Here is a 27,233-nt window from a genome sequence, read left to right on the forward strand (position 1 = left end):
TGCGCCATGCTCGTAACCCTGATTTACCCTTTAGGATAGTGTCTGGAACGCACGAACAAAACGCCGCTATTTGGATATAACGATGGATTATTTGGGACCAAACCAACATTTGTTATTGAAGTAGAAGTCCTGGGAGTGCATTCTGATGAAGACAACAAAGGTAATAACATTTTTGTTATAGTAAATCTGATTTTGGTGAAGGCTAAACTTGCCGGGTGTCTAAATAGCTAGCCCGTGATGGCTGGGCTATGTACTTAGAATATTGCAAAATGTGCTTTCACCAATAAGCTATTTTAAAATCGGACATATTGAGTGCATAGAGGAGTTCTGTATCTATAATTCTTTAAATAATTGTTATGCTTTTTGTGAACGTTTATCGTGAGTAACTTAGTAAATTGTTAGCGAATTCCCCGGAAGTTTGCGGGGGGTATGCTAGTTCTGAACGTCACATGCTAATGTAAAAAGCTGTTTTTTGATATAAATATGAACTTGATTGAACAAAACATGCATGTATTGTATAACATAATGTCCTAGGGTTGTCATCTGATGAAGATCATCAAAGGTTAGTGCTGCATTTAGCTGTGGTTTGGGTTTATGTGACATTATATGCTAGCTTGAAAAATGGGTGTCTGATTATTTCTGGCTGGGTACTCTGCTGACATAATCTAATGTTTTGCTTTTGTTGTAAAGCCTTTTTGAAATCGGACAGTGTGGTTAGATTAACGAGAGTCTTGTCTTTAAAATGATGTAAAATAGTTATATGTTTGAGAAATTGAAGTAATAGCATTTTTGAGGTATTTGAATATCGCGCCACGGGATTAGACTGGCTGTTGCGTAGGTGGGACGATTTGGTGCCATCTACCCTAGAGAGGTTAATGTTTTGTATACTCAATGTACTGTATATAGAAATATTTTGGGGCTAAAACATGTTTTCTGGGATGTACATACAGAATGTCCAAATGAAAGAGAGCCAGCATATATTATGGGGATTCTGTAAATTCCAAACTGAAATGGTCACAACCAAAACAATTGACACCATAGAGATATATGTTCATATACAGTACCAGTCAAAAGTTTGGACACACCTACTCATTCCAGGGGTTTTCTTTATTTTACTATTTTCTACATTGTACAATAATAGTGAAGACATCAAAACTATGAAATAACACATATGAAATCATGTAGTAACCCAAAAAGTGTTAAACAAATCAAAATATGTTATATTTGAGATTCTTCAATGTAGCCAACCTTTGCCTTGATGACAGCTTTGCACACTTTTGGCATTCTCTCAACCAGCTTCACATGGGATGCTTTTCCAACAGTCTTGAAGTAGTTCCCACATATGCTGAGCACTTGGATGCTTTTCTTTCACTCTGCGGTCCATCTCAACTGGGTTGAGATCAGGGGATTGTGGAGGCCAGGTCATCTGATACAGCACTCCATCACTCTCCTTCTTGGTCTAATACCCCTTACACAGCCAGTAGGTGTGTTTTGGATGATTGTCCTGTTGAAAAACAAAATGATAGTCCCACAAAGCGCAAACCAGATGGGATGGTGTATCGCTGCAGAATGCTGTGGTAGCCATGCTGGTTCTAAATAAGTTCTAAATAAATCACTGACAGTGTCACCAGCAAAGCATCCCCACACAATCCCACCTCCTCCTCCATGCTTCACGGTGAGAACCACACATGCGGAGATCATCCGTTCACCTACTCTGTGTCTCACAAAGACACGGCGGTTGGAACCAAAAATCTAAAATTTGGACTCAGACCAAAGGATAGATTTCCACCGGTCTAATGTTAATTTCTTGTACTTCTTGGCTCAAGCAAGTCTCTTCTTCTTATTGGTGTCCTTTAGTTGTGGTTTCTTTGCAGCAATTCGACCATGAAGGCCTGATTCACGCAGTCTCCTCTGAACAGTTGATGTTGAGATGTGTCTGTTACTTGAACTCTGTGAAGCATTTATTTTGGCTGCAATTTCTGAGGGTGGTAACTCGAATGATATTATCCTCTGCTGCAGAGGCAACTCTGGGTCTTACATTCCTGTGGCGGTCCTCATGAGAGCCAGTTTCATCATAGTGCTTGATGGTTTTTGCGACTGCACTTGAAGAAACTTGAAACTTGAAAATGTATTGAAAATTCTGGATTGACTGACCTTCATGTCTTAAAGTAATGATGAACTGTTGTTTCTCTCTGCTTATTTGAGATGTTCTTGACATAATATGGACTTTTATCAAATAGGGCTATCTTCTGTATACCACCCCTACCATGTAACAACACAAAAGATTGGCTCAAACGCATTAACAAGGCACACCTGTTATTTGAAATGCATTCCAGGTGACTACCTCATGAAGCTGGTTGAGAGAATGCCAAGAGTGGGCAAAGAGGTCATCAAGGCAAAGGGTGGCTACTTTGAAGAATCTCAAATATAAAATACATTTTGTTGGTTACTGCATTATTCCATATGTGCTATTTCATAGTTTTGATGTCTTCACTATTATTCCACAATGTAGAAAATAGAAAAAGTAAAGAAAAATCCTGCAATGAGTAGGTGTGTCCAAACTTTTGACTGGTACTGTATATGTGTTTATATGTGGCCTCATCATTGTATCTTACCATTATGGAGTCTGTTATGGCACCGGCCAATTGAACATTGCATGTGCCATGCTCTACCAACTGAGCTACAGAGGACCACCATGTAGATGGTACTGTACTGTACTGTGCTCTACTATACTTTGCCCTACTGTACTGTACTCTGCTGTACTATGCTCTACTTTACTTTTCTGAACTGTACTCTGCTCTACTGTACTGTGCTAAACCTCTCATTGAGTTTCTTACAATTGAAGAAAGGGCCCATGGACTCCTGATCTAGTGGTCTTGAGACCACTCAAGACCACATACATTTGCTCTTTAACTTGTCATGGTCTGGATCTTGGAACCAATGTCCTGCTATGAATCTTGGTCTTGGCTCCTGAATTTTACAGAGAACAATAGAGATTATATTTCTCTAAATTAAATGTAAAGGTTTCTAATATCTGGTTTAATATCATGGTTTTACAATTCTGTTAATTTTGGTATGCATATAAAATGTATCTGTAATAGGTCAAACAAAATGATCACTACTGTGCATGGTTCTCTTTTTATTGTATAAATACTTTAAAGTATAAGTATAAGTATAAATACTTTAAAGTACTACTTAAAACCTCTTAAGGATCTGCCCCTTTTTTTCAATTTTAGCTGAAAATGACATACCCAAAACTAACTGCCTGTAGCTCAGGACCTGAAGCAAGGATATGCATATTCTTGATACCATTTTAATGGAAACACTTTGAAGTTTGCTGAAATATTAAATGCATGTAGGAGAATATAACACATTATATCTGGTAAAAGATAATACAAAGAAAAAAACAACCGTTTTTTGTATTTTTTGTATCATCATCTTTGAAATGCAAGAGTAATGGCCATGATGTATTATTCCAGCCCAGGTGCAATTTAGATTTTGGCCACTAGATGGCAGCAGTGTATATGCAATGTTTTAGACTGATCCAATGAACAATTGCCTTTCTGTTCAACATTTTGTATCAAGACTGACCAAATGTTCCTAATTAGTTTATTAATACATTACATTTACATTTACGTCATTTAGCAAACGCTCTAATCCAGAGTGACTTACAAATTGGTGCATTCACCTTATGATATCCAGTGGAACAACCACTTTACAATAGTACATCTATATATTTTTTTGGGGGGAGGGGGGGTAGAAGGATTACTTAATCCTACCCCAGGTATTCCTTAAAGAGGTGGGGTTTCAGGTGTCTCCGGAAGGTGGTGATTGACTCCGCTGTCCTGGCGTCATGAGGGAGCTTGTTCCACCATTGGGGTGCCAGAGCAGCGAACAGTTTTGACTGGGCTGAGCGGGAACTGTGCTTCCGCAGAGGTAGGGAGGCGAGCTGGCCAGAGGTGGATGAACGCAGTGCCCTTCTTTGGGTGTAGGGCCTGATCAGAGCCTGAAGGTACGGAGGTGCCGTTCCCCTCACAGCTCCATAGGCAAGCACCATGGTCTTGTAGCAGATGCGAGCTTCAACTGGAAGCCAGTGGAGTGTTCATAACTGTTCATAACTGTGCACTCTCCTCAAACAATAGTATGATATTATTTCACTGTAATAGCAACTGTAAATTGGACAGTGCAGTTAGATTAACAAGAATTTAAGCTTTCTGCCAATATCAGATCTCTATGTCCTGGGAAATGTTCTTGTTACTTACAACCTCATGCTAATCACATTAGCCTACGTTAGCTCAACCGTCCCGCTGGGAACCCACCGATCCTGTTGAAGTTAAGTCGTTTTTTTGGGTATCTGTACTTTAATATTCATATTTTTGACTACTTTTACTTTTACTCCACTACATTCCTAAAGAAAATAATATGCTTTTTACTCCATACATTTTCCCTGACACCCAAAAGTACTCGTTACATTTTGAATTCTTAGGAGGAGAGGAAAATGGTCCAATTCACACACTTATCAAGATAACATCTCTGGTCATCCCTACCAATGATCTGGTGGCACACTCCAACACCAATGTCTTAGTGTTGGAGTGTGCCTCTAGCTATCCGTAATTTAAAAAACAACACAATGGTGCCGTCTGGTTTGCTTAATGTAAGGAATTTGACATTATTTATACTTTTACTTTTGATACTTAGGTATACTTAAAACCAAATCATTTTAGACATTTACTCAAGTAGTATTTACTGAGTGACTTTAACTTGAGTCATTTTCTATTAAGGTATCTTTACTTTTACTCAAGTATGACAATTGGGTACTTTTTCCACCAAGTGTGTCAATCATAGACTCTGTGAGACAGAGGCCACACATAGGCGACCACAAAGACCGATCACATGACATATAAGTCCCACATTTGCGCAAAAATAAAGGACGCACGCTTGCATGCATGCACACACTCAGACTAATCACATTGTGGTGAGGAACATGTGAAGAGCTCTTGCAAGGTTTCTAAACAGGAAGTAACAAGTCTCTTCCTCTTTCAGTAAAATGGCACCACAGCCGTGGATTTCCTGTTATTGCACATCGTCGTGCACTTCCTGTGTATCACAGTGAACTTCTTGTCCCTATACCTCTGATCAGCCAACGCAGAACACATGGGATTAAACCATCAACCTGCTACTCATCATGGGACCACTTTAAATAATAAAAAAAAATTATATAGCATACATGAAGTCTTAATATGCACTACATACAGGTACATCCTTCACAAATCATCTATAAACTTATACCATACTATATAAAGGCTTTATATTTATAGCTCCTTAAGTAGGGAGCATTGCCATGTGAACATTGTCTTCAACTGCGTTAGAATGTGTTTTGAAGTCTTTCTCCATGTTCTGAGGCCTGAATAAATGATTTGCCAATATTAGTTTGATGTATTATTTCAAATATTTCCTTATTCAAAATGTTTCCTTATTTTATACAGTTTCATCATATTCGGTCACTGAAACCACTTCAAAGGTATTGACTCATTCAAAATACCAGGAATAAGCCAGGCTTATCCTAGCCCATCCATATGGTGAAATGCTTGCAGTACTGAGGAACACCAACAGAGGGCAACATGTTTTCAACTGTGATTAACCTGATATGACTCTTCTAACTGAAGCCAGTCCAACAACCTATAGCCAAGTCACAAGTTACACAGGTACTGTCCAGGGGAGTGTTTAACAAGGCACAATGATGTGTAATGTTCAGATAAAACAAGCATGCCTCTCTGACATGTAGACGGCTCTATTCATTATGTTCTGCAACATTTGCCTACTAAACGTGAGTGACCCTGGTAACACAGTGACCAAAACCCTGTCCAATTCAAATCATCCCTGTTCCCTTAGCTCTGTGTGTCAGCCCCCACCCGCTCCCACCCTCGACCTCTAACCTCTGACCCTCTCTGACTCACCGATAGTGGCGGCGTGCCGTCGTCCTCCACCATCACGGTCAGCCGGTACTCCTGCTGGCGCTCACGGTCGGGTGGGCACGGTCGGGTTGTCATCTCACCTGTCATGCGGTCCATACGGAAGGTGAGGTCCTGGTTACCCGAGGTGATGTAGTAGAAGAGCATGGCGTTTGTCCCGATGTCATGGTCGGTGGCCACCACGCGCAGGACGGACGTACCGCCCCCCACATTCTAACACACACACACAGATAGATGGACAATAATTTTTTCAGCATCATGTGCGTAATACACTATATTTTCTGTGTACTGTATATATTTCATAGTTTTTTGTTGTTGTTTTTAAAGCAGAGTGAAATTCCACCCTCCATTCATATTTTTTGAGGACTTGTATCCAGGCAGCACAGAATGAAATGGGGAGACAGGGTAAGGAGACAGAAAGCTTGAAAGGTTTTGGGTCAGTGTTGGGGAGTAGTTCCAATATATGTAATTCAACTAGTAATTTAACTACATTTTGCAGTAGTTTGGTGGTAGTTTCACTAAATTCAGACCGAAATGGAGTTCATTACTTTTTTAAAACACAGACAAACATCCCTTTCAGATGTTATTTTTTTGGAAGCATCTACGACACAGAGGACGCTTTAAAAGTTTAATTGATAGATGTGTGTGTGTGTGTGTGTGTTTGGGTGTGTGTATATTATTCTGTATGTAATTGACTGACGTGTGTGTTTGTGTGTGCGTGCATATGATTGTATAGGCTGACTGATGTGTGTGTGTGTGACTCACTTCACTGATGCTGACATTGTAGCCCCCCTGGCTCTCGATGATGGGTGTGTTGTCGTTGACGTCCAGGATGTTGACAGTGAGAGAGAGGTCGCTGTAGTGGGGAGGCACACCGCTGTCCATGGCACGCACCTGTCAGAACACACACATAAACTACATGACCAAAAGTATGTGGACACCTGCTCGTCAAACATCTCATTCCAAAATCATGGGCATTAATATGGAGTTGGTCCCCCCTTTGCTGCTATAACAACCTCCACTCTTCTGGGAAAGCTTTCCACTAGATGATGGAACAATGCTGGGGGGACTTGCTTCTATTCAGCCACGAGAGCATTAGTAAGGTCGGGAACTGATGTTGGGCAATTAGGCCTGGCTCGCAGCCCGAACCATGAAAAATAGCCCCAGACCATTATTCCTCCTCCACCAAACTTTACAGTTGGCACTATGCAGGTAGCATTATCCTGGTATCTGCCAAACCCAGATTAGTCCGTCAGACTGCCAGATGGTGAAGCGTGATTCATCACTCCAGAGAACGTGTTTCCACTGCTCCAGAGTCCAACGGCGGCAAGCTTCACACAGCTCCAGCCGACGCTTGGCATTACGTATAGTGATGTTAGGCTTGTGTGTGGCTGCTCCGCAATGGAAACCATTTCAAGAAGCTCCCAACAAGCAGTTATTGTGCTGACGTTGCTTTCAGAGGCAGTTTGGAACTCAGTAGTGAGTGTTGCAAATACGGACAGATGATTTCCGTTTCCATTTCACAATAACAGCACTCACTGTTGACCGGGGAAGCTCTAACAGGGCAGATCTATTATTATTATTCTTTGTATTATTTTTTAACCCCCCTTTTTCTCCCCAATTTGACAAACAACTTGTTGGAAAGGTGGCATCCTATGACGGTGCCACGTTGAAAGTCACTGAGCTCTTCAGTAAGGCCAATCTACTGCCAATGTTTGTCTATGGAGATTGCATGGCAGTGTGCTTGATTTTATACACCTGTCAGCAACGGGTGTGGCGGAAATAGCCAAATCCACTAATTTGAAGGGGTGTCCACATACCTTTGTATATATGTGACCCGTTTCAGGAAACTAGGCTTTTGTCACAAGTTCACAGGGGAGTCTTTTTTTTTCTCTAAATATGTTTTTTTGGCAGAAATGCCTTCTGGAACATGTGAACTTTCATGTGCCTTAATAACACTTTTGTATGCCTTCTGTAAATACGAATAAAATTGTTAAATTACAAGCCTTGTTGGTTAAATACAGAAAATGACAGAAATCTTTCCACAGCCATGATTGGCTGAGGTAATGAGTGGGCCAGTCGGTGTTGGTAATCCTGTCGAACGTGGCTTTAAAAAAAAAAAATGTATCAGTTAGTGGAGCTCCATAAGTGTTACTCTCCACTTTCTGGAGGATCGAGTTTTGAAATCCGTGGAATTAGAGTATGATAGTTAAAGAGATGGAGAAAACACCTGTTTCCGGATCTTCAAACTAAGGGCAACCGTGGCATGCCATCTGTGACAGGGAGACGTGTCCATTATGCATGATGATGTATATGGTAAGGTAGTCTAGCTAGCTACTTTTTCAGATATTAAATGTTTCAAATTTTGACAGAAAGTGGTTTCATTACAAGCTAAAGTGTACTGTTAGCTAGCTAGCTAATGTGAGCTGGCTGGCTCCCTAGCTAATGTTACGTGTATGACGTTATTCGTATCCCAGAACTGTTTGCTTTGCTAATTAGAGCCACATTTTAGCTAGCTAACATTGAACCTGGTTGGTTAGCTCCCAGCAGATTCATGCAGGGTAGTAATGACATGATTTGGCACAATGTTCATTGTTGTTTAACTAGCTGGCTGGCTCGTTAGCTAACGTTACATGTGTGATCTTATACGTTGTTCACCTAGCTTCGTTTATTGTTTACCTAGCTAGCTAGCTACATGTCTTATGCTAAAGTGTACAACACCCATTGAATATGGCCGGTGTCAGTAAACGCTCACAAAAAAGCGTAATAAATTGTTGCCAGCAGAGCTGGTTAGGCTGTTGTCATGTTATCCAGAGGTAAACAAATCATCAGCCAGAGCGTCAAGTGTGCGCTCTGAATGCTCCGAGACCGAAACGAGATGGGTGGTGCTAAAGCTTAAGAGGGTGTGAACGATGCTGAATGGATGTAGACATCACTAGATGCCAAAATATTCTAAGGCCATTTTCTCAAAAGTGAGTTTACAAGTTTATCAACTTTCAAAGCAACATTACTTTCCCATTGTTCCTCAAAATGCATTGTATGATATACCATTTTGTTGCCTTGAGTCTGTAGTTTTATCCAATGTAAAAAACACAATTTCAAATTTTGCCACATAAGACCAAATCCAGGAGGTGAGTCACATATAGTGTACGTGCACACGCGTTCCATTACTCACACACATACGTGCGTAAGTAGGTGGGCATACATATGGGTATACAGTACACTGCGGTATTCTTCTCTGAAGGAGAAGCCCGATATCTTACGAGTTCCAACCGAACTTTGCTATATAGTGACTTTTATCATATTTATCTTTAAATTTTTTGTACAGAAAGTTCACAGCACTAAGCACTTCTGGACATCAGATTCGACAGTTACTAACCTCGATTTAGACTTCAAATACAACTTCAACTCCGACTCAGCTGTTCCACTGTTCATACCAGACCCTATTCCTTTGTTCCATGGGCTACCAAAACACTGAAGGCATAGACGCAGGAGATAAGGTGGAGTCCTGGTGAAATTGAGGCGAAGAGAAAACCGAACGGGGCTCACCTCCGTTCTATTGGCAAATGTCCAGTCACTCAACAATAAAATGGATGAGCTTCGTTCGAGAGTCTCCTATCAGAGACACTTGAAAAGCTGAAATTTTATATGTCTTACTGAAACGTGGCTATGCACACAGTACTCGGTGGATCCATGCAGCGGCAGGATCGGATGGCAGCTTCTGGAAAGTCGAAAGGAGGTGGAGTGTGTTTTTTCATAAATAACAACTGGTGTGCTGCTTCAAGTGTAAAGGAAATCTCTAGCTTTTGTCACCTGATTGTACTGTAGAATACCTCATTGTAAGCTGCAGACCCTCTTATCTACCAAAATAGTTCTCATCTGTAATTATCACTGCTGTCCACATCCCTCCAGAAGCCAACATCACTCTGGCAGCCAACAAACTGTATGGGGCCATAAATAAACAAGAAACCGCTCACCAAGAGGCAGCATTTCTGGTGGGTGATGACTTTAACGGGGGAGACTTAAAACCATCCTACCTCACTTCAACCAACATGTCTCCTGTGACACTAGGGGCGCTAAAACTCTAGACCACATTTTTTCTACCCACAGAAATTCATACAAGGCCCTACTGCGTCCTCCCTTCGGCAAATCTGACCATGACTCCATTTTCCTGCATCCTGTTTACATCGAAAAGCTCAAACAGGAATTACCAGTGATGCGCTCACTACGGAAGTGGCCGGATGAAGCAGATGCGAGGCTACAAGACTGTTTTGCTAGTACAGACTGGAATATGTTCTGGGATTCATCCGATAGCATTGACGAGTTTACAGTCATGGGCTTCATCAATAAGTGCATGATGATGTTGTCCCCACAGTGACTAAGAACGTATCAAAACCAAAAACCATGGATTACAGGCAATATCCATGCTGGGCTAAAGGCTAGAGCTACCGCTTACAATGAACGAGCCAGGGACATGGACACATAAAAGAAAGCCCGCTATGACCACTGACGAGACATCAAACATGCAAAAGGACAATATAGGAAGAAGGTGGAATCCTATTACAGCGCCTCCGACATTCATCGTTTGTGGCAAGGCTTGCAGACGATAACGGATTACAAAGGGAAACCCAGCCATGAGTTGCCCAGCGATGCAGAAATCGCAAACTAGCTAAATGCCTTTTATGTTTGCTTCGAGGAATATAACACTGCTTTGCGTGAAATCCCCTGTTTTTACAGATAACTGTGTGATCTCGCTCATCGTGGCCTGTATGAGCAAAACGTTTAACTTAACCTGTTATGGCTAGGGGGCAGTATTTTCACGGCTGGATAAAAAACGTACCCGATTTAATCTGGTTACTACTCCTGCCCAGTAACTAGAATATGCATATAATTATTGGCTTTTGATAGAAAACACTCCAAAGTTTCTAAAACTGTTTGAATGGTGTCTGTGAGTATAACAGAACTCAAATGGCAGGTCAAAACCTGAGAGATTCCTTTACAGGAAGTGGCCTGTCTGACCATTTCTTGAACTTCTTTGCCATCTCTATCTATTACAAAGGATCTCTGCTCTAACGTGACACTTCCTACGTCTTCCATAGGCTCTCAGAGCCCGGAAAAAACAGAATGTCGTCATCCCAGCCCCAGGCTGAAACACATTATCGCCTTTGTCAAGTGGCCAATCAAGGGACTGTGGGCTTAGGCACGTGCACTGGCCGCCCACGTCTTTGTGATTTTTCCTCTGTTTGCCGAAAAGGAGATTCCCGGTCGGAATATTATCGCTTTTTTACGAGATAAATTACATAAAAATTGATTTTAAACAGCGGTTGACATGCTTCGAAGTACGGTAATGGAATCTTTTGAATTTTTTTGTCACGAATTGCGCCATGCGCGCGACCCTGATTTACCATTTCGGATAGTTTCTGGAACGCACGAACAAAACGCCGCTATTCGGATATAACGATGGATTATTTGGGACCAAACCAACATTTGTTATTGAAGTAGCAGTCCTGGGAGTGCATTCTGACGAAGACAACAAAGGTAATAACATTTTTGTTATAGTAATGCTTTTTGTGAACGTTTATCGTGAGTAATTTAGTAAATTGTAAGTAAATTCCCCGGAAGTTTGCGGGGGGTATGCTAGTTCTGAACGTCACATGCTAATGTAAAAAGCTGTTTTTTGATATAAATATGAACTTGATTGAACAAAACATGCATGTATTGTATAACATAATGTCCTAGGTGTGTCATCTGATGAAGATCATCAAAGGTTAGTGCTGCATTTAGCTGTCTTCTGGGTTTTTGTGACATTATATGCTAGCTTGAAAAATGGGTGTCTGATTATTTCTGGCTGGGTACTCTGCTGACATAATCTAATGTTTTGTTTTCGCTGTAAAGCCTTTTTGAAATCGGAGTGTGTGGTTAGATAAAGGAGAGTCTTGTCTTTAAAATGCTGTGAAATAGTCATATGTTTGAAAAATTGAAGTTTTTGTATTTTTGAGGAATTTGTAATTCGCGCCACGCCTATCATTGGATATTGGAGCAGGTGTTCCGCTAGCGGAACGTCTAGATGTAAGAGGTTAAGGATTGGTGGGTCCCCTGAGGGACGGTTAAGCTAACGTAGGCTAATGCGATTAGCATGAGGTTGTAAGTAACAACAACATTTCCCAGGACATAGACATATCTGATATTGGCAGAAAGCCTAAATTCTTGTTAATCTAACTGCACTCTCCAATTTACAGTAGCTATTACAGTGAAAGAATACCATGATATTGTTTGAGGAGAGTTCACAGTTTTGAACTTGAAAAGTTATTAATAAACAAATTAGGCACATTTGGGCAGTCTTGATACAAAATGTTGAACAGCAAGGCAATGGTTCATTGGATCAGTCTAAAACATTGCATATACACTGCTGCCATCTAGTGGCCAAACTCTAAATTGCGCCTGGGTTTGGAATAATACATTATGGACATTGCTCTTGCATTTCAAAGATGATGATACAAAAAAAAAAAAAATCTTTGTATTATCTTTTACCAGATCTAATGTGTTATATTCTCCTACATTCCTTTCACAATTCCACAAAATTCAAAGTGTTTCCTTTCAAATGGTATCAAATAAATGCATATTCTTGTTTCAGGGCCTGAGCTACAGGCAGTTAGATTTGGGCATGTCATTTTAGGCAAAAATGTGTAAAAAAAAGGTTAAAAATTACAAGGCAGATGCTATACCAGGACACGTTCTCAAAGCATGCGCAGACCAGGTTGCAAGTGGCTTCACAGACATTTTAAATCTCTCCTTGTCCCAGTCTCTAATCCTGACATGTTTCAAACTGACCACCATTGTCCCTTTTCCCAAGAGCTCAAAAGGTAACCTGCCTAAATGACTATTGCCCTGTAGCACTCACATCTGTAATTATGAAGTGTTTTGAAAGGCTAGTCATGACACATCATCCCAGACACCCTAGAAACATTCCAATTTGCATACTGCCCCAACAGATCCACAGATGATGCAATCTCAATTGCACTTCACACTGCCCTCTCCCACCCTGACAAGAGGGGAAATAACTAATGTGAGAATGCTGTTCAAAGACTACAGCTCAGATTTCAACACCATAGTCCCCTCCAAGCTCATCACCAAGCTAGGGACCCTGGGACTGAACCCCTCCCTCTGCAACTGGATCCTGGACTTCCTGACGGGCCAGCCCCCGACGCATGACTCCAACACTATATTCAAGAATTCTGACATCACAACAGTGATAGGCCTGGTCACCAATGGCGATGAGTCAGCCTACAGGGAGGAGGTCAGAGACTTAGCAGTGTGCCAGGACAACAATCTCTACCTCAATGTCAGTAAGACAAAGAGCACGCCCCTATCCACATCGACAGGGCTGTTGTGGAGCGGGTATAGAGCTTCAAGTTCCTTGGCGTCCACCGCACTAAGGACTTAACATGGTCCACACCTGCACAGTCATGAAGAGGGCACGACAGCGCCTCTTCTCCCTCAGGAGGCTGAAAAGATTTGGTATGGGCCCTCAGATCCTCAAGAAGTTCTACAGCTGCACCATCGAGAGCATCTTGACTGGCTGCATCACCGCTAGGTATGGCAAATGCACTGCCCTTGACCGCAAAGCGCTACAGAGGGACCGCCATCCAGGATCTCTATTTCAGGCAGTGTCAGAGGAAGTCCCTAAAAATTGCCAAAGACTCCAGCCACCCAAGCCATTGACTGTTCACTCTGCTACCGTCCGGCAATCGAAGCATCGGCTCTCGGACCAACAGGCTCCGAGACAGCTTCTACCCAAAAGTCGTAAGACTGCTAAATAGCCAGACTGCTAAATAGTCAATTAATGGTACCCAAACTATCTGCACTGACTCTATCTTGTATTGACCCTAAGCGCACTCACTAGACTAGACACACTCACACACACTACATTGACACTCCCATACAAAATCAACACACATTCATATGCACATCTGCACACACATAACACACACACACACGCATACTGACACAACACACACATACACACACATTACACACACGCACACACTTTTACAGTCCTTTGCTGCTGTTACTCTTTTATTTATTTTACTCTTATTATTATCTATCCTCATGCATAGTCACTTTACCCTGCCTTCATGTACATCAGTGGAGCAAATTAAATGGCATCAAACACATGGAAACCATGTGTTTGATGTATTTGATACCATTCCACCCATTCCGCTACAGCCATTACCACAAGCCTGTCCTCCCCAATTCAGGTGCCACCAACCTCCCGTGATGTACATACAGTATCTACTGCAAATACCTCATACCTACACATTGAACTGGTACTGGTACTCCCTGTCTGTAGCGCCATTCTTGTGTATTTTATTTTATTATTCTTGTTACTATATAATTTGCATTATTATTTTTATACTCTGCATCGTTGGGAAGGGTCCGTAAACAAGCATTTCACGGTAACGTCTACACCAGTTCTATTTGGCGCATGTGACAAATAAAATGTTATTTGATGTGTACGCACATAAGGACACACCCACCCGCAAAACATACATTTTAAAATGAGAATACTTAATTCCATAACGCTATACAGTGCATTCGAAAAGTATTGAGTTTTTCCACATTTTGTTACGTAATAATACCCACAATACACACAATACCCCATAATGACAAAGCAAAAACATGTTTTTAGACATTTTATCAAATTTATAAAAACTAAAATATGTCTGTTCAATTCAATTTACATAAGTATTCAGACCCTTTACTCAGTATTTTGTTGAAGCACCATTGGCAGTGATTACAGCCTCAAGTCTTCTTGGGTATGATGCTAGAAGCTTGGCACACCTGTATTTGGGGAGTTTCTCCTATTCTTCTCTGCAGATCCTCTCAAGCTCTGTCAGGTTGGATGGGAAGCGTCGCTTCACACCTATTTTCAAGTCTATCCAGAGATGTTGAATCGGTTTCAGATCCGGACTCATGCTGGGCCACTTAAGGACATTCAGAGACTTGTCCCGAAGCCACTCCTGCATTGTCTTGGCTGTGTGCTTAGGATCATTGTCCTGTTGGAAGGTGAACCTTCGCCCCAGTCTGAGGTCCTGAGTGCTCTGGAGCAGGTTTTCATCAAGGATCTCTCTGGCCTTTGCTCCGTTCATTTTTCCCTCGATCCTGACTAGTCTCCCAGTCCCTGCCGCTGAAAAACATCCCCACAGCATGATGCTGCCACCACCATGCTTCACCACCATGCTTCACCGTGGGGATGGTGCCACGTTTCCTCCAGCCATGAAGCTTGGCATTCAGGCCAAAGAGTTAAATCTTGGTTTCATCAGACCAGAGTATCTTGTTTCTCATAGTCTTTTAGGTACCTTTTGGCAAACTCCAAGCGGGCTGTCATGTGCCTTTAACTGAGGAGTGGCTTCCGTCTGGCCACTCTACCCTAAAGTCCTGATTGGTGGAGTATTGCAGAGATGGTTGTCCTTCTGGAAGGTCCTTCCAACTCCACAGAGGAACTCTTGGGTTCATGGTCACCTCCCTAACCAAGGTCTTTCTCCCCCAATTGCTCAGTTTGGCCGGGCGGCCAGCTCGGACCTTATATAGACAGGTGTGTGCCTTTCCAAATCATGTCCAATCAATTTAATTTACTACAGGTGGACTCCAATCAAGCTGTAGAAACATCTAAAGGATGATCAATGGAAACATGATGCTCCTGAGCTCAATTTTAAGTCTCATAGCAAAGGGTCTAAATACTTATGTTAATAACGTGTTTCTGTTTTCGTTTTTTCATACATTTGCAAACATTTCAAAATAGCTGTTTTCGCTTTGCCATTATGGGGTATTGTGTGTAGATTGATGAGAGACTTTAAAAAAAGAAAATTAATAAGGCTGTAATGTAACAAAATGTGGAAAAAGTCAAGGGGTCTGAATACTTTCCCTATGCACTGTATATCCACTGTCAGAAATGTTGGTAAGAAATTATGAAAGAGTCAAATGTAACATATAACAAAAAAAATGATAAAGAACTCTACAAATGATACATTTGTGACATCAATATAAAAACAAATTATATAACAAAATGTAATACAGTAATATGTTATCTGTATGTAAAACATTTAGATTTGACATTTTCGTCATTTCATAGATGCTCTTATCCAGAGAGACTTAAAGTAAGTGCATTCATCTTTGGATAGCTAGGTGAGACAACCACATATCACTGTCAAATATACAGTATACAAACATTACATTCCAGCCTAACAATGGATATATAGAGTTTTGCAAAAAAACACATTTTCTTACACACCTAAAATCTATGAATAAAAAAAATCTGAGAACATTCATATTTTACTCACACAAAGCAATAATGTCTGATGAAAAAACACAAATGTGAAAAATTGGTGGATATAGCGTTTTGGAAATAAACTCGTCATATGTTTGTGCTCTACAATAATATTTAATTTCCTTCCTATGTAGCTTGAGTACAAATAATTTTCTTATGGTTCCTGACTGAGAAGCCTGAACATGTGCCAGTGTCACATTGAGGCCAGAGAAGCGTTTATTAGGCACAAAATGGAAGAAAACAGACTAACATGAAGGGATGATCTGAAGCACTGTTTTGCTTCAGTGTGCCTTAATTCTATTTTGCCATGTTTATCAAAAGTGTTGGGAAAACGTATCAATAATCAACTGACTGGCTTTTTTGATGTCTACAGTATTCTCTCTGGTATGTAATCTGGTTTCCGCTCAGGTTATGGATGTGTTACTGCAACCTTAAAGGTCCTCAATGATGTCACCATTGCCCTTGATTCTAAGCAATGTAGTGCTGCTATTTTTATTGACTTGGCCAAGGCTTTTGATACGGTAGACCATTCCAATCTTGTGGGCTGGCTACGGAGTATTGGTGTCTCTGAGGGGTCTTTGGCCTGGTTTGCTGACTACCTCTCTCAAAGAGTTCAGTGTATAAAGTCTGAAAATCTGCGGTCTCAACCACTGCCTGTCACCAAGGGAGTACCCCAAAGCTCAATCCTAAGCCCAATGCTCTTCTCAATTTACATCAACAACATAGCTCAGGCAGTAGGAAGGTCTCGAAATCCATTTATATGCAGATGATCTACCACAAAGCTTTCTTAGTGTCAAACAAGCTTTCTCTACCCTTAACCTTGTTCTGAACACAGATGATCATCCTACCCATGCTAGATTATGGAGACATAATTTATAGATCGGCAGGTAAGCGTGCTCTCAAGCGGCTAGATGTTCTTTACCATTCGCCCATCAGATTTGTCACCAATGCTCCGTATAGGACACATCACTGCACTCTATACTCCTCTGTAAACTGGTCATCTCTGTATACCCGTCGCAAGACCCACTGGTTGATGCTTATTTATTAAACCTTCTTAGGCCTCACTCCCCCTATCTGAGATATCTACTGCAGCCCTCATCCTCCACATACAACACCAGTTCTGCCAGTTACATTTTGTTAAATGTCCCCAAAGCACACACATCCCTGGGTCGCTCCTCTTTTCAGTTCGCTGCAGCTAGCGACTGGAACGAGCTGCAACAAACACTCAAACTGGACAGTTGTATCTCAATCTCTTCGTTCAAAGACTCAATCAAGGAAACTCTTACTGACAGTTGTGGCTGCTTTGTGTGATGTATTGTTGTCTCTACCTTCTTGCCCTTTGTGCTGTTGTCTGCGCCCAATAATGTTTGTAGCATGTTTTGTGCTTCTACCATGTTGTGTTGCAACCATGTTGTTGTCATGCTGTGTTTGAACCATGCTGTGTTGTCATGTGTTGCTGCCTTGCTATGTTGTTGTCTTAGGTCTCTCTTTATGTAGTGTTGTGTTGTCTCTCGTCATGATGTGTGTTTTGTCCAATATTTACAGTTGAAGTTGGAAGTTTACATACACCTTAGCCAAATACATTTCAGCTCAGTTTTTCACAATTCCTGACATTTAATCCTAGTAAAAATTCCCTGTCTTAGGTCAGTTAGGATCACCACTTTATTTTAAGAATGTGAAATGTAAAAATGATAGTAGAGAGAATGATTTTTTCAGCTTTTATTTCTTTCATCACATTCCCAATGGGTCAGAAGTTTACATACACTCAATTAGTATTTGGTAGCATTGCCTTTAAAATGTTTAACTTGGGTCAAACGTTTCAGGTAGCCTTCCACAAGCTTCCCAAAGTAAGTTGGGTGAATTTTGGCCCATTCCTCCGGACAGAGCTGGTGTAACTGAGTCAGGTTTGTAGGTCTCCTTGCTCGCACACTATTTTTCAGTTCTTCCCACAAGTCTTCAATGGGATTGAGGTCAGGGCTTTGTGATGGCCACTCCAATACCTTGACTTTGTTGTCCTTAAGCCATTTTTCACAACTTTGGAAGTACGCTTGGAGTCATTGTACATTTGGAAGACCCATTTGCGACCAAGCTTTAACTTCCTGACTGATGTTTTGAGATGTTGCATCCATCCTTATGATGCCATCTATTTTGTGACGTGCACCAGTCCCTAAGGCAGCACAACATGACCCCCACAACATGATGCTGCCACCTCCGTGCTTCACGGTTGGGATGGTGTTCTTCGGCTTGCAAGCCTCACCCATTTTCATCCAAACATAACAATGGTCATTATGCCCAAACAGTTCCATTTTTGCTTCATCAGACCAGAGGACATTTCTCTAAAAAGTATGATCTTTGGCACCATGTGCAGTTTCAAACCATAGTCTGGCTTTTTTATGGCGGTTTTGGAGCAGTGGCTTCTTCCTTGCTGAGCTGCCTTTCAGGTTATGTCAATATAGGACACGTTATACTGTGGATATAGATACTCTTTCACCTTTACATTTTAGTCATTTAGCAGACGCTCTTATCCAGAGCGACTTACAGTAGAGTGCATACATTCTATTACTTGTTTAAATACGTGGGAATCGAACCCACAACCCTGGCGTTGCAAGCGCCATGCTCTACCAACTGAGCTACAGTGGGACTACCTTTCCTCCACCATCTTCACAAGGCCCTTTGCTGTTGTTCTGGGATTGATTTGCACTTTTTGATCTATTGTGTTTATACGTGCGTACTATTGTTTGTATAGATGAACGTGGTACCTTCAGGCGTTTGGAAATTGCTACCAAGGATGAACCAGACTTGTGGAGGTCTACAATTTTCTTTCTGAGGTCTTGGCTGATTTTTTTCCCATGATTTGAAGGTAGGCCTTGAAATAACAGGGAAGGCGTAATTGTTTAAGCCGCCTTCCCTGTAGCTCAGTTGGTAGAGCATGGTGTTTGCAACGCCAGGGTTGTGGGTTTGATTCCCACAGGGGGCCAGCACAGAAAAAAAAAATGTATGAAATGTATGCATTCACTACTGTAAGTTGCTCTGGATAAGAGCGTCTGCTAAATGATGTAAATGTAAATACATCCACAGGTACACCTCAAATGATGTCAATTAGCCTATCTGTCACAAATCCCACCGAAGGTGGCTCCCCTGCCTGCTCGGTCGTCGACGCCGGCCTACTAGCTACCACTGATCCCTTTTCTGTTTGTAATGTCTTATTGGTTGCACCTGTTCCCTATTGTGTGTTTATTTAAGCCTGCTTAGCCCGCCCAGGTTTGTGCGGGATTATTTTGCTGTCGTTGTGTTTTTTGGATGTGCTGGCTATTCGCCTTGTATTCTTTCTCCGGACTGTGTGCCCGTTGTTCTGGGTTGGTCGTTTGTTCATGCGCCCGTTTGTGTTGGCGTTAACCGTTTTTGTGCCGGGAAGAATAAAGGACATTACACCTTACCTCTGCTCTCTGTGCCTGACTCCTACCACCACTCCTAGTATCTCGTGACACTATCAGAAGCTTCTAAAGCCATGACATCATTTTCTGGAATTTTCCAAGCTGTTTAAAGGCACAGTCAACTTAGTGTATGTAAACTTCTGACCCACTGGAATTGTGATACAGTGAATTATGAGTGAAATAATCTGTCTGTAAACAATTGTTGGAAAAATGACTTGTGTCATGCACAAAGTAGATGTCCAAACCGACTTGCCAAAATTATAGTTTGTTAACAAGAAATGTGTTGAGTGGTTGAAAAACTAGTTTTAATGACTCCAACCTAAGTGTATGTAAACTTCCGACTTCAACTGTATATACCGTAATTTCCGGACTATTAAGCGCACCTGAATATAAGCCGCACCCACTGAATTTAAAAAATATATATTATTTTGAACATAAATAAGCCGCACATGTCTATAAGCCGCTGGTGCCTACCGGTACATTGAAACAAATTAACTTTACACAGGCTTTAACGAAACACGGCTTGTAACAAAAATAAATAGGCTTTAACAAAACACGGCTTGTAACAAAAAATGTAAAATTAGCAGTAAGCTTTAGTTTGACAGTTTCTCACGCTGCTGTTTCCAACGTCTTATCATCGACTCATTAAGACCAAGCTCCCATGCATGCAGCAGCTCTATTTCCTTTTCCAACAGCCAGATCAATCGCCTTCAACTTGAAAGCTGCATCATATCCATTTCTCCGTGTCTTTGCCATGATGAGGGTGATAAAATGACTACCGTAATCAGAATGATGGGAAGTTTGAGAGAGCTCGATTTAATCTAAACAGTAAACAAAAAAGTTGTTTGACCTTAACCCGTTCGGCAATTTCATTGGTCTAATGAAAGCTTCACGCCGCCAAAAAACTGAGCACGTCACAGAATGTGTTTTTTTGGAGAGAAAAAAATTGAAAGCGGGAAAAATCCATATGTTTAAGCTGCGAGGTTCAAAGACTGGGAAAAAAGTTGCGGCTTATAGTCCGGAATTTACGGTATATATATTTTATCCTCGTACCCGCAGGAGGCCTTTTGGTAGGCTGTCATTGTAAATAAGAATTTGTTCTAACTGACTTGCCTCGTTAAATAAAGGTTCAAATCAAATAAATAAATAAATAAAATGGATGTGACCCAGGTGTCTAACCTTGAGCAGGTAGCGGTCAACAGACTCTCGGTCCAGAGGGGAGTTGACATAGATCTCTCCATTGGTGTGGTTCACTGTCCGGATCTCAAACACATCCTGCATGTTTCCTGCCACCAGACTGAAGTTCACCTGAGAGAGAGACAAAGAGCAGAAAATAGTTAAACTAGGATCTCTCTCTCTGGATTGTTTTGTAGTTGATTATTTCCAAGTTCTTTTAATTTAAATTTTCTGTGGTGGAGGGTTAACACACTGTTAGTTTAGTGGTACCCACTGTTTTTTTTCTTAGTTAGGTAGGAAGGTGCATGGTGCACGATGGCTTCACAGCCTAGCGTGGTGGAGTCGCTGTCGTTACAGCATGGTTTCAGGTGTGTTCCTGAGAATGGCGTTATGGTGGAAGAGGTTCTGCTCGTGGTCTGTGAACAGGTAGGAGCTGAATTTATACATTCTGCATCCAGAAAGAACAAAGCTGCGGTTGTGTTCATGAAAAGAGTGAATATTTGTAAGGGATGTGTTGGTGCCGATTTATCCTCTTTCGACATATTAGACTAGTTGCGAATCTGCCTCCGTTCACTTCGGATGATCTAAGTTTGCTAGCGGTTTTCGTGTACTGTTGGCAGGTTTTCAGGCAGATGCTGTTAAGCATGTTTTATCGTTCCAGAGGGAAGTGTTCATGTATCTGAATAACAATGAGCAACAGTTAAATGTGCATTTTAAAGTGATGCATGGGATAGAACATTGTGTGCCCACATAAAGGCCGTAGACAAGGTGAGGGTACAAGCGTCAGTGGGGGAAATCGAGGTACATGTGCAGGGTGCCATGAGACACCGGTAGCAGAGGCTGGGCCTAGTCATGCTATACATGGTGGTTTAGATGAGGCTGGGTCTAGTCAGGGTATAGATGGTGGTGGTGGTGTAGCTGAGGCTAGGTCTAGTCATGCTATGGAATGTGGTGCAGATGAGGCTGGGTCTAGTCATGTCATGGATGGTGGTGTAGATGAGGCTGGGCCTAGTCAGGTTATGCTAGTGGATGAGGAGAGTGTAGTGGGGAGAGGCAAGCGCCTACGGGCGGTAGATGAGGGTGTCAAGTGGAAGAGGAAAAAGGGTGTTGAATAAAGGAAGTAGGAGGGGAGAGACTGGTGTGGTCAAAGGCACTAAGGAACCTTCATCTGGTGCTGGGGGGAGGCGCTGACTATAAAGAAAGGGCAGGTGGTCAGGATGGGAGATGGAGATGAGAAGGAGGAGGAAGGTGAGTCTGAGGACGATGAGGAGGCTTTCTTTTCAGACTCCGCCTCAATGGGTCCAGAGCTGACAGCCAGTCAGGCAGAGGTCAAAGTACAAGGTGAAGAAACTGTCAAAGTTCCTGAATGAGACTAAAGGGAAAAAGGTTCATCTTTAAGCTTTTTTTTGTGATCCGGGAAAGTTTGTGAGGTCAGTACAACACACTATGAAACATGAGGGGCTTTTTGAGCTTTGCTATTGGTCTCTTTCTTTGCTGGCTGTTCTCCCACTTCTTATGGAGACTCTTCGGGTAGGCTTGCTTAAAATAAATGGCACAAGAGATGAGGGAAAGAGGAGGAGAGGAGTCTGTTGGGTGAATATGTAAAACCCAAAAAAGTACAGGTATTGTTTCTGCAGGAGACGCATAGTGATGTGGTGAATGAAGTCGATTGGGGGCTCTGGTGGAAAGGGTCAAGTGTGCTGAGCCATAGAACAAATATTAGTGCAGGGGTGGCAGTCCTTTTTGCACCGGGTTTGGCCGTAAAAATGTGCTCCTCAAAGAAGGTGTGTATGAGTAGACTGCTTGTAGTAAAAGCAGAAATTAACAACAGGGGTTTTGTCCTTATTAATGTGTATGTGACTAACACAGGGAGAGAGATGGGGCGTCTGTTTTGGTGTCTTAGACAGGAACTCTCACAGGTAGCGCCTGAGGAGACGCTGGTGGTCAGCGGGGACTGGAACTGTATGATGGATTTTACGAAATATAGAAATGGGGAGGAGTCTCATTCAGGCTCAGAGGGAGTGTTAAGGGACATCATTAAGCAGTTTGACCTAGTGGATGTTTGGAGAACTAGACATCCCAGCACAAGACAGTATACATGGGTGAAGGTCTTTGGGTCTTTGATAACAAGGGTCTTTGATAACAGACCCTTTACTATGATTTAATGGGATCTCTGCGCGCCTTACAGTGGAATTTTAGTTCTATAACATTATCAAAAGTATGGCGATGTGTAAGGAGATATGGTGTGTCGGGAGGCCGTCTATATAACTGGGGAAGATGGGTTAGATATACAGTTGTAGAAGTGGTGAGGTTTTGGTTATTGTGATATGTGATGTTGTTTTGTATCGTGGGGTAGAGGGCAAGGTGAGTATGCAGCACAAAAAGTCAAAAGTCTCTCTCTCTCTCTAACCAGTGAATTTTTCCCAGCATCTTTGTCGCGCCCCAGCACCACAGCCACTCTCTTCCCGATGGGCGTGTTCTCTGGAATCTCCACCGACGAATCAGATGTGATATCAAACTCGGGACTGTTGTCATTCTCATCCAGTATGGTGATTGACACCTGTCACATGTATAGACACAACCAATGAGAGCTTGCCATTGACAAGGAGGATGGAATGCTACATACCTTTTGATTTTAATATGATTAACACGGTATGCTGTTTAAAAATAATTAAAGTACATTTGTGACACACGTACGTACACACACGCACAAACTGAATTAAGCTTTTCATTAAAACCTTAAGGCAGTTCTCCAGACTGAAGACGGAAAGCAACACGTACCTTCTGTAATTTCCCCATGAGATAGCAGTAACGAGGTGAAAACAAAGATTGTCATTAACTGACATTTTCTACAACAGAATAGATTAAACAAATTGTTACATGGTTCATTATTGAAAACAGGTGAGACTTGACAACGGGCAGAGATGGGCAAAGATACTTTCTTGTTAAAATGACAAAATCCTCAAAGACCAATGTATCAAAATGCAATTCAAAATACGTCTGCAAAGTGCTGTATCTAATCACAATATAATTATTTTTGGTATTTTGGTATTTTCAAAATACAATATACATTTGCAAGTACATGCCTTCACCACAACAGCATTCTCAGTTAAGGTAACAATATGTGATAGACTGTGATATGGTAACAGACTGTGATATGTGGTTGTTTTTCTACTTTAGGTGAATGCAACGACTGAAGTCACTTTGGATGAGATTGTCTGCTAAATTACCAAAATGTAAATGTTTATGTAAAAATTATTAGTGGCCTTGTTTTGGAGGCAGAGCTCTTCAGAGTAATGCCCAGCATGCTTTGCAAGTGTTCATTTTTATATTAACATTCTGGTCATTTACCAGACACTCTTATCACAACATAGTGCCATCAGACTTGCAGGGTGAAAAGGGGCCATGCAATTGTTAATTTATTGTGTTACTTTTTTTTAATTTTTTTTTTTTATTTAGTAAATATTTTGTTAAATCTATTTTCTTAAAACTGCTTTGTTGGTTAAGGGCTTGTAAGTAAGTATTTCACAGTAAACAACAGTGTCACGTTCTGAATCTTCAAATTCCCTGTCATAAAGGAGCCAAGGCGCAGCGGGCCGGTAATTCCACATCTTTATTGAGGGAAACCGAAACCAAAACAATAAACAGGTACGCAGCAAGAACGTAATGCACAAACACAGGTGGGGAACAGGCTGCCTAAGTATGATTCCTAATCAGAGACAACGATAGACAGCTGCCTCTGATTAGGAACCATACGCGGCCCAACAAAGAAATACAAAAACAACATAGACATACAACACATAGAATGCCCACCCCATGTCACACCCTGACCTAACCAAACAGAGAAAAACGACTCTCTCAGGTCAGGGCATGACAGTACCCCCCCCCACCCCACCCCCAAAGGTGCGGACTCCCGGCCGCAAACCTGAACCTATAGGGGATGGTCCGGGTGGGCATCTACTCATGGTGGCGGCTCTGGTTCGGGGCATAGCTCCCACACCGCCCGCTGATCCCCCCACTTCTGTGTCGCCGGAGGAACCAGACCGTGGATCAGCGTCGGAGGCTCTGAACTGCCAACCGCCGCTGACGACTCTGAGCTGCAGGCCGCCGCTGAAGACTCCGGGCTGCAGACCCTCGCTGAAGACTCAAGGGCTGCAGACCCTCGCTGAAGACTCAAGGGCTGCAGACCCTCGCTGAAGACTCAAGGGCTGCAGACCCTCGCTGAAGACTCCGGGCTGCAGACCCTCGCTGAAGACTCCGGGCTGCAGACCCTCGCTGAAGACTCCGGGCTGCAGACCCTCGCTGAAGACTCCGGGCTGCAGACCCTCGCTGAAGACTCCGGGCTGAGGAGCGTCGCTGGAGGCTCCGGGCTGAGTAGCGTCGCTGGAGGCTCCGGGCTGAGTAGCGTCGCTGGAGGCTCCGGACTGGGGAGCGTCGATGTAGGTTCCGGACTGGGGATCTTCGCTGCAGGCTCTGTGCCATGGATCATCACTACTGGTTCCGCGCCATGGATCATCCCTACAGGCTCCGGGCCATGGATCATCACTGGAGGCTTCGTGCGATGGATCATCCCTACAGGCTCCGGGCCATGGATCATCACTGGAGGCTTCGTGCCATGGATTGTCACGGGAGGCTTCGGACCATTGATCATCACTGGAGGCTTCCTATGGGGAGCTGGAACCGGTCTCACCAGACTGGGGAGACGCACAGGAGAGTGGGTGCGCAGAGCAGGCACAGGGCACACTGGGCCGTGGAGGTGCACCGGAGGTCTGGAGCTCAGGGCTGGCACACCCCGTCCTGGCTGGATGGTCACTGTAGCCCAGCAAGGGCGGGGCGCTGGCACAGGACGAACTGTGCTGTGCTGGTGAACGGGTGGTACCGTGCGTAGAGCCGGCACAGGATAACCTGGGCCATAGAGACGCACTGGAGATCAGACACACTGAGCCGGCGCACTTCTTCCAGGCTGACGGCCAACTCTAGCACGGCAACTTTGAGGAGCTTGCACCGAGCGCACCGGGCTGTGAGTGCGCACCAGCGACACAGTGCGCATCACCACATAATACGGTGCTTGCTCTGTCACTCGCTCCCCATGGTAAGCAAGGGGATTTGGCTCAGGTCTCAACCCCGACCTTGCCAATCTCCCCGTGTGCCCCCCCCAAAAAAAAATGTTTTTGCCGCTGCCTCTCGGGCTTCTGTCGTTCATTCTCCCCGGTCCTGCTCGTCCTCCCAGTCAGCGCACGCTGCTTGGCCTTCTTACATTTACATTTACATTTTACATTTAAGTCATTTAGCAGACGCTCTTATCCAGAGCGACTTACAAATTGGTGCATTCACCTTATGATATCCAGTGGAACAACCACTTTACAATAGTGCATCTAAATATTTTAAGGGGGGGGGGGTTAGAAGGATTACTTTATCCTATCCTAGGTATTCCTTAAAGAGGTGGGGTTTCAGGTGTCTCCGGAAGGTGGTGATTGACTCCGCTGTCCTGGCATCGTGAGGGAGCTTGTTCCACCATTGGGGTGCCAGAGCAGCGAACAGTTTTGACTGGGCTGAGCGGGAACTGTGCTTCCTCAGAGGTAGGGGGGCCAGCAGGCCAGAGGTGGATGAACGCAGTGCCCTTGTTTGGGTGTAGGGCCTGATCAGAGCCTGAAGGTATGGAGGTGCCGTTCCCTTCACAGCTCCGTAGGCAATCACCATGGTCTTGTAGCGGATGCGAGCTTCAACTGGAAGCCAGTGGAGAGAGCGGAGGAGCGGGGTGACGTGAGAGAACTTGGGAAGGTTGAACACCAGACGGGCTGCGGCGTTCTGGATGAGTTGTAGGGGTTTAATGGCACAGGCAGGGAGCCCAGCCAACAGCGAGTTGCAGTAATCCAGACGGGAGATGACAAGTGCCTGGATTAGGACCTGCGCCGCTTCCTGTGTGAGGCAGGGTCGTACTCTGCGAATGTTGTAGAGCATGAACCTACAGGATCGGGTCACCGCCTTGATGTTAGTGGAGAACGACAGGGTGTTGTCCAGGATCACGCCAAGGTTCTTAGCACTCTGGGAGGAGGACACAAGGGAGTTGTCAACCGTGATGGCGAGATCATGGAACGGGCAGTCCTTCCCCGGGAGGAAGAGCAGCTCCGTCTTGCCGAGGTTCAGCTTGAGGTGGTGATCCGTCATCCACACTGATATGTCTGACAGACATGCAGAGATGCGATTCGCCGCCTGGTTATCAGAAGGGGGAAAGGAGAAGATTAATTGTGTGTCGTCTGCATAGCAATGATAGGAGAGACCATGTGAGGATATGACAGAGCCAAGTGACTTGGTGTATAGCGA

General features: G+C 43.1%; 1 protein-coding gene across 1 annotated transcript in view; it reads right to left on the bottom strand.

The window, feature by feature from the left end:
- Positions 1–27,233, bottom strand: part of cdh23 (cadherin-related 23) — an 834,383-nt gene that overhangs the window by 145,158 nt on the left and 661,992 nt on the right. The window contains exons 33-36 of the mRNA XM_045700638.1: positions 23,320–23,469; positions 20,913–21,041; positions 6,738–6,866; positions 5,958–6,185 (exon numbers count right to left, since the gene is read on the bottom strand). Coding sequence (XP_045556594.1) covers positions 5,958–6,185; positions 6,738–6,866; positions 20,913–21,041; positions 23,320–23,469 — 636 coding nt within the window. The remainder of the gene's footprint in view (positions 1–5,957; positions 6,186–6,737; positions 6,867–20,912; positions 21,042–23,319; positions 23,470–27,233) is intronic.

The sequence above is a fragment of the Salmo salar genome, chromosome ssa18 (assembly GCF_905237065.1).
Source record: "Salmo salar chromosome ssa18, Ssal_v3.1, whole genome shotgun sequence".
Classification (NCBI taxonomy): Eukaryota; Metazoa; Chordata; class Actinopteri; order Salmoniformes; family Salmonidae; genus Salmo; species Salmo salar.